Below are 14,800 nucleotides of genomic sequence, written 5' to 3' on the forward strand. Positions count from 1 at the left end.
ACCTACCAAACTTTCAACTCGGACCTTCCTAAAGAACTGTGCTGCAGCTTCCCACTCACTGATGACTGTGCTCCGCAGTCGTACCCGCTTCCACTGAAACAACACCGTACATTCCAACACTGACTACCTGCAACTTGTAAACTAAATGTGGGTCAAGCACCATGATATCATTTTAACACCTCACACTAAACTGCTGTGGACTATCTATGTCATGTATGTAATTTCTGCTTCAGTCAATCACTGTGCTTCACAGCTATTCCACATCAGAATACAGACGGGTGGGGCAGCCCAACATTTAAAGCATTTGCTCATCACTCAGAAGGCCTGTGTTTGATTCCCCTGATGAGTAAATCTTTTCTGGTGTCCCTGCTGTGATATTACTGGAATACTGCTAAGAGCAGTGTAAAACCCAACTCAGTCTCTCCACCAGAATCCTCACACAGCTACAATGGAACTAGGTCATAAAACTATAAAATTTATTAAAAATAATACAATACATCAACAAATAATACTAGTTAAACTGTCCATAACTTGACAAGTGTAAACACTACTGTCATCATACTCACTAAACATGGTTGCAAGGAGATTTTATTCCAAGTACGACAAACTGCTCCAGCCCTGTCAAAACAACACCAACATAATCAGCAGAAGCATACGAACCTGCATATATAAACCTTTTCAACACAAATCAATAATATCAGTCATTTATAGTATGAAAGGAAAGTTTGTACTACAAAACCAAAAACAAAGTGCAAAACCTCAGCACAAATTTCACAATTCATAACCTACCTTAGGAGATCTTTAGTCCGTAAATATTCGAATATCTGTAGCATACAGTCATAACCTGCATATAGTTTTTTAATATAGCAGCAGGTTGCATCCATGGCTTGTCTCCGCTTAGATGCTCGAGTGGAAGGAGAGGAAATGACTGGTGCATCCTTTTTAGCTGCAGCAGGCAGCTCCTCCCCTGGGGGTTGCACTGCGGGGCTAACTTGCTGCTTGGGGTCAGCACTCTCCAAGGAAGCTGTGTTATTGGACACTGTCACACTGAGTTTGGCATTGGGATCTGTTGGAAGAGGGAAGGTATTGGGAGGAAGTAGCACCTTCAACCCATCACTTGAGTTTATCACACACGATGGAGGCACCACAATCTGAATATTGTTGATTTTCAATGCCAAAGGCTGTGAAAGTTTTAATCTCTTTGTCACACCTTCTGGTAGAGTCAATAACTGTGCATTGAGAGGAATTTCTGACTGCTTGTTTGTGTTTGATGCGAGCTGTGCATCAGTCCTAGGCTGTATTCCATTAGAACCTTGAGACACTGGTACAAGCACCCCTGGGGCAACTGTGAGTCTGGGAGGGGGGATAGTAGGCATCGTGGCCTGAGCAGGCTTGTTAAGAGATGTTGGGAGTGGGGCCCTTAACAAAGTGAGTGGGGGTGCAGCTCGAACTACAGTTGTCGTGGGGATGGAAACTGTAGGAGGGGAGGGTAGAATAGGGGGTGGTCTCACACTGGTATTGACAAGGGTATGAACCGGCACTGGTGCTCTCACCGTTGCCGTGGGGATACTCATAGTCCTTATGCTGTTGGTAGTCAGTAAACTGGTCATTCTTGGCACCTGGCACACAGGCACAGATGTCACTATATTCAAACTGGTAAAGTTGGGCAAGTTGGACTGTCGACGGTCCAGGATTGATCGTAAAGCTCCAATGGCATCTGAATTCTGATTGATTGTTGTTGCTGGGGCTGGTCTGACGGGCCGTATAACTCCGGGAGTGACTGCCACAGGGATGCTTGACTGCATCATCATTGTTGAGGTTGGGGTTACAAATGGCCCTGACACAGCTACGAGGGGGGTTGGCGTCGGCATAGACGAGCTGGACTTAAGAGACTTTTGTGGATGTTGGGCACATATCTGCAGAAACACAAACACTTTCGGTCACCCATCAGAGCACTTACATTACACATAGGACATGTTTAAATGACAAATGCAACCAAAACATCAAACATAATTAAAACACAGTCATCACTCATTCATGATATAAAATACATTGCTGACTAAGAAAAAATCAATAAACAAACTTATAAGCCTATAATTTCAGATCAAAGGTGCAATATTTTGTATTTGGGTTTACCTCTCTCAAAACGAAGCAGCCGCTATACCGAACCCAGTCAGACCTGGTGGGTGTGCACTTAACTGTAAGGAAACCTTTTCATTGGCCACTGGTTCATTTGCCGATATGCTTAGCCGGCTCTTTGTTCATGGCTTATAAGCCATAAAGGTACTTATTTCAAATGGCGTGAGGTCAATCATTGAAGTAGTGAATAGCATACTGTCATCAGCAGACAAGCAAGACATGTAGGTGTCAATAAACCACACATTTAGCTTTCTCCGTGACAGAGGCTGCTTATCACAATCAACATGCTTTTTTATGTAGTGAGTAGATTATTTACTTGTTTATGTACACAACCAGGATTAGACTCCTGCTCACGACCTCATACTCATAGCATGCATACTGTTTCAAGCTCTGTGAACCTCCTCACTGCGCATGCATTATGATCGCAGCACAGAATAGCAGTTGAAACCACTTTTCTCCCAGCGCTGGGGGAAAATTAGAAAATCTTTTGAACTCCGATTCAGCGCTCTTTTTCTTCACGTTTTTTTTTAAACTTTGAATCAGCATTTTTGATGATTGGTTTCGGTAAATGCATACTGAAAGGTATCAGAATCTTCAAAATTGTGTTTTATGTTGCATATGTGACCCTTAAGTAATTAGACCTTCAGTGCCAGATTGTCACTAAAATATATTAATTATCTGTGACATGTGATTCTTCTTTCTGACAAAATGTTCGGTGTAAAAAATCTATTAAAAACTTCTATCTTGCCTTGTAGCAAGTTAAACATGTGATATTCAAATCCATCATTTTTGGGAAAAGGAAAAAACTGAGGTTCACACCAGCTACATAAAATCTGGCCTGAAATGGAGGTGAAAGATCACAGCTTGTGTTGGGGAAGAGAAGAGATTCTGTGATTTGTTTCCCACTCACTCCAAATTGCATGATACAATGGTTAGTTTCACAAGAGTCATAAAAAGACAACCTAGTGAGTGAGTTTAGTTTTACGCCGCACTCAGCAATATTCCAGATATATGGTGGCGGTCTGTAAATAAATGAGTATGGACCAGAAAATCCAGTGATCAACAGTATGAGCATTGATCTGCACAAATGGGAACCAGACAAATGTCCCAGACACCACATACATGAAAGAACAAATCATCTGACAGTTACTTAAAAATTTAACCTGAATCATAATTAGACTAAGTCCTAATCATATCCATGGAAATCATGAAAAAAATCAATGTACAAAATCTGTAAATAGGAAAAGGCACAACTTCAAGATCTGTTCAATATGTCTGCCAAGTCTTGTAGAAAGATATTGAAAGGTTTTTGAAGCTGTGCTCCAGAAACAAAGCCCACTCTTCCCTTCTGAGACCATGCAAACAGTCCATAGAAACTGGGACAAGCAAATATGACAAAAATCTAGAAATAGCAAAAGGCACCACTTTGATCTGCCAAGTTTTGTTGAAAGATCTTGAAAGGTTTTTGAGTTGTGCTTCCTAAAAGAAGCCCATTTCTCCCTTTTGTGACTTAGTCCAATACATTTCAACGGAAACCAAGAAAAAACAAAATGACAAAATCTGTAAATAGTAAAGGGCACTTCTTAAGGTTCTGTTTGACACATTTATCAATTTTTGTTGAAAAATATAGAAGAGTTTTTGAGTTGTGCCCTGGAAAAAAAACAATTACACAAAGATAGATGGACAAGGCATTGGCTATACCCTCAACATCGCTTGTCAGGGAAATAAAAATGGATGTTATTTCATATTATACCAACCTGTAGAGGTTATGAATTATTTGAAGAATGTCCTCCTTGGGGTACATATATAGCATTAAAATGTCCATTTTAAAATGTCTGTGACAGTTCATACTGAACTAGTCAGACAGAATGTGGGGAGGTGGGTGGCCATAGCCCAAGGAGGACATTCTTCAAAGAATTCATAACCTCTACAGGTTTGTGTAATTCTTTTTTCAGAAGAAGTCCTCCTTGACATATATATCATAAGATAGACTCCCAATGAACGTGAGTCGGGGCGGGGCATTCTGTCTGCACACACTCTCATACACTGCTGAAGCTGTGAGAGCACTTACCCAATCACCGAGACTGGGGTGTGGCAAATGATGGTAATAAGAGCCAGTCAGACAAGGAGCTCAAAGTGACTGACGTATGCCCACGCCCCATTCTCTACACTGAAAATTCCCCAAACCAGCGAGACAGTGCCAGGAATAACAGTGCATAAAAAGAAATAATAGCGTATGTCAACGCTGTAATGAACAAATTTTTACCACCACCAGTAAATACCCATCACCAATAAGAATGATTCTGTGGAACCCACCACCAGAAAGAATTTATACAAGGTCGTGAGATCGAAAGCTCATTCAGTTAGCAGGGTCACGTCCCTGCCCATTGGGGAGAACTGTCTGGCCAAACTGAGAACACTCCCACGAATGTTTGTCCAACTGGTAGTGTCAGATGAGCATGCTCGGACGGCTCCAAATAGCCGCTGAGCAGATCTCCTCAATGGGGAGTGCCGCTGCATAAGCCTGTAATGTAGCCACTGCCCTAATCGAATGAGCTTTTAACCCATTAGGTATGGTTAACCCTTTATGAGTGTAAGCCACACAAATGTCAGAGACAACCCACCTAGAGATGGTTTGCTTGTTCGCCGGCAGACCAGCTCTCCCCCCACCATAACAGCAGAACAATTGTTTATCCTTCCGGATATCAACAGTTCATTTGATATAAGCTCTGAGAGTTTTACGGACATTTAAGACATGAGCACGTCGAAGAGAGGGAGGCTGCATGAGCGTAGGTAGCTCAATAGGTGCTGTAACATGAAAAGTGCCTGCGATCCTAGGTCGGTAAGAATCCAGCAGTCTAATACTGACTCTGTCTTTGTGAAAAACAGAGCAGGATCCGCTGACATTGCATGAATGTCGCCTACCTGCCTGCCAGATGTTACCGCCACAAGAAAGGCAGCCTTCCAAGTAACCAGCTGGAGAGAAAAAGACGACAGCTCATGAAAATGAGGGCCAGACAGCCAGTCAAGAACGACAAATCCCACGGGGTACTAATCCGCCAGACAGTCAGACGGATCCTATCCACACCTGCTGGAAAGCGCTGCACAAGAGGGTGCTGCCCCAAGACAGCATCGTCAACAGGAATATGAAATGCTGAAATAGCCATGGAATAGCCTCAGATAGTAGACACGGCTAAACCAGTCTCTAACCGAGACTGTAAAAATTCCAGTACTTCAACTTAAGTTGAAGAAAAGGGATCATGAATCCCCGTCGACACACCAGCGCACATAACAGGCCCATCTATCCTCATACTGAAAGTTTGTCGAATCCCTCCGCAAAGCCAGAATTGTGTTTGCAACTGGTGCAGGAATTCCGCTCGCTTGGAGACGATTCCTGACAGTGGCCAAGCCACCCACTGAATCCTGGGATTCGGATGCGGCACTCCGTTCTGGGATAGTAAGTCTGGTCGAAAGGGTAATAGGACAGGAGACAGAGACAGAAACCTGAGAATTACCGGAAACCAGCTTTGAGACAACCAAAGAGGTGCAAGGAGCACTAACACTCGAGCTGGTTGGGTGGCAAGCTGCGAGAACACTTTGGGAATCAGTGGTAGAGGCGGGAACGCCCACAATACCCCGTCTGTCCAGTCGAGTTGGAAAGCGTCCTGGGCGATAGCTCTCGGATCCGGTATCTGAGAGTAAAACACAGCAATCTGGTTCGTCCGCCCAGAGGCAAACAGATCCACCTGGAACGACCCGAACAAAGTCTCGAATATCTCCCAATGCAGCATCCACTCCTGCCGGGACAGGACACGTTGAGAGAGCAAACATCTGCTCGAACATTGTCCAGCCCTGCAAAATAAACGGCACACCCCCGGACATTGAACTGATCACACCACAGCAATAACTGGCAAGCCTCTCATAGGAGGGACACCTTACCACCCTGTTTCAGGATATAGGTCATTGTCGTCTGGTTGTCCATCTCTAGACGCACCACACAGTCGCAAACCATCTCCTGAAAGTGTTGGAACACTAACCGGACTGCTCTCAATTCTAGCACATTGATGTTCAGGCACGTTTCATTCTGTGACCACTTGCCCAAAGCTGATTGGTCGCCCAGTACACCCTGTGAGGGAAGCATGTGTCTGAATTGAGAGATCTGGTGATGGAATGTCCAGGGGCAAGCCCCGGGATAAATTCCCTACCACTGTCCACCACTGTAAATGAGGAATTAACCACCCCGGAGTGTGGAGAATAATCTCGTAGCTCTGGGCATGAGACCACATCTGAGCCAAAGTGTACTCAATGTATGCATCCTCAACCGCACTCTCCAAACAATGTCCATGTTGCCTAGCAACTGGAGCCAAGTCTGAGCAGAGGCCGAGGGGGACTCGAGAAATTGTAGAACAATTCTCTGAACTTAGGAGATTCCATCTAGAGACAGGGAGACCAAGCCTCGTGCTGTTTCAAACTGAGCCTAAGAAGATCAGATCCTGTGTGGGAACTAGGTCTGATTTCTTGAGATTGATAATCCAGCCCATCTTGGTGAGAATGCACATTACCACAAACATCGTATCTCGACTCAAATGAGTGCAACCAATCCCGGAAAAAGGAGGTGGGTCTCGCTTCCACTGCGGTAAGTGGCCATCCCTGAGTGTGGATAGGACCCAGGGATTGGATGTAATCTTTTCCCATTCCAGCAGGAAGAGAGAAAGGCGGCCCCCACAGGGATGTGCGACAGTAGGCAGTGAATCCCCGACTTCAGCAGTACTGTGACTGCTTGATTCGGGGTCAACAAGGGCTAACGAGGACTTGTTACTGGGAAGCCAGGCTCGACTTCCCTTTCCTTGGAAAAGGCTGCTGGGGCGCCGCAGCCTTGCCCTTGCCCCTACCTTTACCTTTGCCTTTATGTGGCTGCAATGGTTGCGCCCATTTAGCAGTCTGCTTGGCCAGAGACAAATGAGGCTGCTCCAACAAAGGCTTGGAATCCTTGAATGTGGAGACAGCCCCCGCGGCCTCTCGGACTACTGTTACCACCCCCAGGAAGAGGGTAGACTCCATCCAGTAGGGCAACGTCAGTAGTGCTTGTTGGGTGGCCAGTGAATACCAAGCCACCGATAACCAAAGCCGACAGAGAGCCATTACCGCAGACATCTGGCACGCAGAGGACCCGATAATGTCCCATGCCAAATGTGACTGCACCTCCGTGAGCTGCTGCGCGAGGGTAGAGAGTGCACACTCCTCCTCATCCCCGCCATCATCCACGAGCTGACGATGCAATACCGAAGTATACGTCGTGTAGATAGCGACTTTTAAACACCGTGCAGCATTGCAGTATTGCTCCTCAAATAAGTGGTAAGCCGATTTGAGAGCCGTGACATTAGAAGTAAAGGGCAATCAACGCCCCTGTTTAGCCGAGGCCATGGAAGTGCCTGAGGAACCCCCAGGACGACTGACGCAAAAGTGCAGTCATCGACCACTGGAGGGTTGTACAAGCCGAGCTCCCCCATGAGGTATCTCCGATCCAAACACCTCACCCAGGAGCCGAAACTCTGCAGGGTCCGCCGAGGCAACGACAACCTGAGGCAGGACGGTAGCTATATGCTCCCGTACCTGTCTCAGCAAAGAGAAGGAAGACTCGCTGGGCCCACCCCGACCCTCCCCCTCCTCCAGTCTCCTTGACACGATCCCCCAGCAGCGACGTCTCTGAGTCAAGTGACAGCTCGAGAGGATCGCTTGAGGGAACACCCGAGAGTGAGTGACATGGAATCCTAGTGGCGGATCACCAGCAACACTCCCTGTGTAGACACCTCAGGGGCAGAACCCGCCAGACCAATATTGGCAGCCGTGGAGTGGCCTGCTACTGATGCCAGGGTCGGTACCGGCTCACTTCCTAAGGATATCCCCACACTAGCACCAGAGGTTTCTTTGGGGATTCCTTTGGACACCGTGTGTGTAGATACACCCAATTCCAGACGGATGCCGATCTCCTGGCAGAGACCAGACATCGCATCCGAAATGAGGGTATGTACTGATGCCATGTGTTGCTGCAACAAAGAGGAAATTAGATCAAGTGTTAAAGGTTGAGAGGTTTCAGGGGGAGGTGCATTAGAGGTTGACGCCACCGCCTCTGTGTGTGTGTGTGTGTGTGTGTGTGGACCAAAGTACTCTTCACTGGTTTGGAAGATTCCCCCCACCGAAACTGAAACCGAAGACGAAGACTTTTTCTTACTTGAATCTTTTTTTGCTTTCTTTGAAGGTGGCTCTTGAGCCCATATATCCCCCCATCAAGAAAGCTTGGCATATGTTGCAACCTTGCTCATTGTGAGCTTCCTCCTAACAAATGCCTATCTTGTGGGGGCAGCATGGCGCTACATGTTGCGCATCCTTTGAACTGGAAAAAAAAGAGCTGAGCTATGACTAGTAGCAAAGGTACATAGATCCATCAAATGCACATGAATATTCAACAGAAACAATAGTGCGCACGGGCGGTATTTAACTGTTAAAAACTTAACACTATTATACCTATAATGTATAAATAGTAGACACATGTGCAGAAGTAGAGAAGCCACAAAGGATATGATATTTAAGTAATTCAGCAACAATTAATAAACACCTCACTTTTTATATATGAGATAAAAAGTAAGCATATTAAATTATGATCCTGTAGTACTCTTTATCCATGCCTATAGTCTTACAAGGCTGGTAAATATTAATGAGGAACATGCCGAACGTGTCGACTGCTGACACCATGCCAAGTTACATTTCATGAATGAAAAGGAGTGACTTATAAATTCCTGATAGCGCCCGTGCGTTAAAAAGGAACCATACATACAGAGTTGGGTGCTTTATCACTCATTTTCTAACTTCAAATCGCAAGCTTCGCTGTACTACAGAGAGCTGCTGAAAGGACGACTGTCCTCAATGACGACAGTATGAAAAGTGAAGTATGAGGTAGACTGCGAGAGTTACCTGCTCTTGGGAGCCCAGGCGGGGGGCCCTGTAGGGTTGGTCTCACAAGACAAAAACAAGTTTTTTGTTTTGTAAATATTTATTGAAATATTGATACAACTGTCATAGGCATTTTAAAATGGACATTTTAATGCTATATATGTACCCCAAGGAAGACTTCTTCTGAAAAAGAATGAAAGATTCAAATATTCAGATTGAAAGCCCCTGAATTACCAGACAGACTAAGACGGTCTTTAAGCATGCTGAACTACCAGCGAGGAGACTTGTATCTAAGACCCCTGTACTACCAAAGAGATGATGCTGGCCTAAACATATCTAGAACCTGTCACACAGACAAGGTTATCCTTACACCCCAGAACCTACCAGACAAAGTTTATCCTTACACTCAAGAACCTACCAGACAGAGGAATGTGACTTTGTCAGATGGGAGGTCTTTAATATATCTGGAACCTGCCAGACAGACAAAATTCATCCTTACACCCCAGAACCTACCAGACAGAGGAATGTGACTTTGTCATCCCAGAACCTACCAGAAACACAAAGTTTATCTATACACCCCAGAACAAGGAAGGTCTTTGACATATCTGGAACCTAGACAGACAAAGTTTATCCTTACACCCCAGTACCTACCAGACAGAGGAATGTGACTTTGTCAGATGGAAGGTCTTTAATATATCTGGAACCTCCCAGACAGACAAAGTTTATCCTTACACCCCAGTACCTACCAGACAGAGGAATGTGACTTTGTCAGATGGAAGGTCTTTAATATATCTGGAACCTACTAGACAGACAAAGTTTATCCTTACACCCAAGAACCTACCAGACACACAAAGTTTATCCTTACACGCCAGAACCTACCAGACAGAGGAATGTGACTTTGTCTTCATTGCAGTTGACACAGCGAGGATGGAAGAGACACATACAGCCAGCACACTGTAGAGTTGGGGGTATCCCCTCCAGCCCCGGGCACTGCAACGTGCACAGCTGACCAAGAGACCCAGGGGGAGACAGGGGTGTTGGTGTCTTGCTGAAAACAGAAAGATGTCATTAACTGAATACTGTATCTGTCCTCTCTTTTGAACTTGTATCCATAGTCAACAAAGAGCAGAAAAATGTAATCTTGACTGTATATATAGTAACATGAGTCAGAAAGGTACATCTGAACATATAATTACAACTATTTGCTGTGAGTGACAATCTCATATTTGCTACCTAAGAGGCTTGAAGCTTGGGACACGTGGTGTTGTGCTCTTCCTTGCTGTGGCCTTTTTCCGTGGAGGTGCAGAGCTGGTGATGGAGCTGTTAGCATCGTGATCACTCTCTGTGTCCTCCACGTCACTGTGCGAACGCTTGATGCTGACAGCAGTTGAAGCAAACTGAACAGTGGGGCTCAAGTTCACATCTATATCTCTTTCCTCCTCTTCTTCCTCCTCCTCCTCCTCCTCCCTCTCAATCACAACCTCGGGGGGAGGGTAGGACAACTTGGAGGGGCGGCCTGGTCTACGTTTGGGTGGGGATACACTTTCAGACACAGGTGTTGAACTTTTTGTCACCACTGGACTGTCTGTCTTAGCACTGCCAATTGAAAACATTTATATACTTCATGGGCAAATGGCAAACCTGAAGGTTTAAAAAGTGCTATATGCATCCTGAAGTGAGTTGTAAGATATTGCAAGGTTATCTGGTGAAAATAATCTTAAATATTTTTACTTTCCACTATTCTTCTATGTTCAAATTGTTTTCATTATCTTACAGCACAAACATAATCTGAAAATACGGATCTATAGCTCATATTTATATGAACATCACTCGAAAATATCTTGACCATGGTGATCATTGGAATGAAAGTGATTTTATAGCTTTAAAATACAACATCGTCAGGGGCCCACCTAACACGAAATGAAGATTTATTCTCTGGACTTGGCGTGGCTGAGCGCAAAAAATGACCTCGACCCGGAGATGCACCCCGACCTCGACCTCGACCTCTCCCCCTTCCTCGACCCCGACCAAACCCTGCACCACCTCGTGACTTTTTCTGGAAAGATCTCCTTCCTCTGTTAGCTTGCCTCAAGACTTCAAAGGGAGGTTCAGAGATACACTTCCGGGCAAAGGAAAAGTTTTTGACAGATAATGGAGACTTAGTCCTTGACACTGTTGAAGAAAAGTAAACAAATGCAGTCTAACATCTTCTAAACATCTCATCATACTTGTGCCCATTCCTTGTTTCTAAATACACTGTGTTGACACAAACATCTACCCTCTACCTATAAAATAAACAACAGTAATAATGAACATGCTTACATCAAACAGATAGATATAACTTGCAGCATGTTTTTATGCCGGCCACTTACTGTGAGAATGTAAAAACGTGCCTAACAAACTACTACACCAAAATTACAGGTACCTTCAAGCTCATTAGAAGTGTAGTTTACTTTATCTAGCATCTAAGAAGTTTCTGGAGATAAAATTGGGATTGGAATCAATATTAATGCTTGACCTGGATAACTGACAAAGATGCTTACAATATGTGAGTTGAGGTGTCATGCTTTTAACATACCCTTCTTGGTGTTCTGTTATGCTTTAAGCAGACTATTCAAGGTTTAGGTTTGAGCATAGCATTCATTCCTATTTAGATAAACACATAGATGTTTCCAGTTCTTGAAGAGAATCGTCCTTGGGGTACATATATGCATTTTCTGGGGCTGAAAATGTCATCTGACACCAGTATCATTGTTTCAATAAAATATTGTGCAATAAATAAAAAAGCCTTTTTTATGAATTATATACAGCCCCCAATACGTGGAGTAACCTCACTGTCAAGCATGCATGGCCAGCCAGGTAAGCACCCAAGCCCGTATCATTATTCCTTCTGTTGAATAAATCAGAGAACAGAATTGCAGGAAGGTGGGCGGCCCTATCCCAAGGATGATTCTCTTCAAAGAATTGAAAACCTCCACAGGTTTATTTAATTCTTTTTCAAAGAGATTGCCCTTGGGGTACAGATATGCACCCAACATGCATACATGTACATCGAATCCCACCTTGCAACTCCTGCAGAGAATTCCATGTGCTTCAGTGCTACACCTGACAGAGGCCAAGTCATCCACTGAATCCTTGGATTGGAGTAGGCACACCTTTTTGACATGTTTGAGTGAGAACGTGCAGTCACAGGTGAAACAACAGCCCTGTGATGGCCAAAGCAGTGCCAGGAGCACAAATAGCCAAGCTGGGTGGACAGACCCATGGAATGAGAAGTAGTGGCCGAACAGTCACAGTACCTTGCCCGTCCAATCCAGCAGGAAGGCATCAGAGGAAAACACCCTCTGGTCCAACATTCAAGAGCATAGCACATGTAGCTAATTCATCCTGCCGGACGCAAACAGATTCACCTGGAACAATCCATACAACTGGGAGATAACTCCAAATTTCTGCTGTTCAAGCATCTATCATCCACTCAAGAGGGGCCAGGATCCAGTAAGAGAGAACGTCACAATGCCACCTTGCTTCAGGATGTATGTCAAGGCCATAAGGCTGTCCAACTGAAGACGAACCACCTAGCACCAGACTTGTAGACTGAACCACCAAGCCCCGGACATGTAGACTGAAATGCTTGAAACCAACTGCACAGCTCTCAGTACCAAGACATTGATGTGAGGACTGGCTTTGACATAATACCAGCATCTGGACATGGCCCAGAAAAACACCTCACACCCCTCCCCAAGCCTAAAAGGGTGTCGGGATTTCCAAAGGGACCCTTTTGGAGAGGTTCCCGACATTGGTCCACCACTGAAACTGTGAGACATTTCTCCAGGTTCTCAGAGTAAGCCCACACATACCAAAGCTTGCTGCATAGTGTGCATCCTCAACCACGCAAGCAACACTCCAGAGATGGTCGCCACCATGTGACCCAGCAGACAGAGCCAAGTCAGCACTGGAGCCTTGGGCTATGAGAGGAATGAAGACACCGTCCTCAGTAACATGAGCTTGGTGAACACCTGAATTGATACCACATCATGTGCCTGGGGTACTGCTTGAACAGGGGATGAATAGGAACATGTAGATACACATGCTTGAGATCGATTGACATGAGACAATTGCTGGACTGAACAGAGGAGATCACCAAGCGAAGTGTCTTCATCTTGAAGGATGGAACTTCTAACATGCGATTCAACCCCTTGAGATCGAGAATTGGACGAAATCCGCTGTCCTTGTTCAGTACAAGGAAATGCCTGGAATAAAACCCTGCCTGTTTTCCAGTGTTATGTGCTCTATTGCGGTCTTGTCCAGCAAAGCCTCAACCTCATGACGCAGAATACCCACTCTGACCAGACATGACAGCACCAGATTGCACAGTAAATTGCCATCATGAATGGTGGATGGCACCCAACAGTTTTGTGTTGCCCACTCCGGCAGGAATATAGAGACGGACACCTACTGGAACATGAGGTAAGAGGGTGTAAGTAGTCCCCTGCAGATGTACTGGTCGGGAAGGAGATGCCAGAGCTGCCTGCAGGTCTAACGAATGTGTGAAAAGCCTGCTCGGAGCTGGACGAAAAGGTCTGCTCCTTGTAAGCATTGACGGGGCAGCTCCTCCACCCTCCCCTGCTCAGCCACTGAAACCAACCCCTCAGATGCTGGTCTCTGGGTGCCGACTGTGTAAACGGTGGAACCAAAAATCCATGTAAGGCAAATGGAGCTGCATCTGATGAAGCTGAGCCAGGCTCCAAAGTAGAGACACACCTGTCCACCACAGGGACCAGAAAGAGGGACTCATCACTGAGTTGGTACTGCTTAATGAGTTCGGGTAAATCAAGCCGAAGTATAGAGTCAGACAGTGATGGATCAACCACATAATGGATCAGAGCTGCATCTGCGAGGGCTACCTATGAGTGAATGCCTCACCTGGTGGGTGAAGGAACACAGCTGTGTCCTGGTGGTATGTTGGCAGCATCTGCGCAATGAGCTGTCGAACCTCTCATAAAGCCAATGAGAAACGAAAAGCACTATGATACTCCTCAACCTCCCTCACATCAATAGATTCATACCCCGAGCCAGAGCCAGATCCCCTTGTTAAGAAGACCCCGAATTCCAAACCAATGCAAGACTCAGCAACAGATAACAAGGGAGGAGCCAGAGACCCTCTCCGCTCTGGAAACCAACAGCACACCTGGACCCCAGTCCCAAGATGCAGGAGGCTGCGCAGACAGAACTGGCTCCTCTGCTCTCAAGGAGAATGGAGCGCAGGGACTAAAGCCTCAAGAAACCGCAACGGACCCCGCTCCAACACCAAGAGAGAGACTGGGTGCGATCTCTCCCTCTCTGGGGTGACCAAGGCTCACGAACCCAAAGCCAGTCTCAACAAATCTACATGTGCCTCAAGGCTAATGGATCGAGCCAGGCCCTGCCATCCGACCTTTGAACTCTCCATCACCAATCCCGAGTGTGAGAGGAACTCCAGCCAGAGTACTCAAACCAACTCATGTACAAGGGTCTTCATGGAGTCCATATGTTGTTGGAGCAATTGTTCAATCAGTGACATACCAAAACCTTGAGATTCCTGCAAACCAGATTTAGGTTTATCCATTTAGCTGCAGGAAAGCCAGCATAAATTGTCATACAAAAGACACATAAATGAGAAATAACCAACTGCAAAGTCAATAGAGCATTCTAAAGAACGAATAAAGACCAT

General features: G+C 45.5%; 1 protein-coding gene across 1 annotated transcript in view; it reads right to left on the reverse strand.

Annotated features, from left to right (window-relative positions):
- The window catches only part of LOC137293883 (mediator of DNA damage checkpoint protein 1-like), a 35,332-nt gene that overhangs the window by 8,288 nt on the left and 12,244 nt on the right, over positions 1-14,800 (reverse strand). The window contains exons 6-11 of the mRNA XM_067824666.1: positions 11,001-11,262; positions 10,324-10,686; positions 9,970-10,138; positions 790-1,916; positions 567-618; positions 7-93 (exon numbers count right to left, since the gene is read on the reverse strand). Coding sequence (XP_067680767.1) covers positions 7-93; positions 567-618; positions 790-1,916; positions 9,970-10,138; positions 10,324-10,686; positions 11,001-11,262 — 2,060 coding nt within the window. The remainder of the gene's footprint in view (positions 1-6; positions 94-566; positions 619-789; positions 1,917-9,969; positions 10,139-10,323; positions 10,687-11,000; positions 11,263-14,800) is intronic.

The sequence above is a fragment of the Haliotis asinina genome, chromosome 8 (assembly GCF_037392515.1).
Source record: "Haliotis asinina isolate JCU_RB_2024 chromosome 8, JCU_Hal_asi_v2, whole genome shotgun sequence".
NCBI classification, from domain to species: Eukaryota; Metazoa; Mollusca; class Gastropoda; order Lepetellida; family Haliotidae; genus Haliotis; species Haliotis asinina.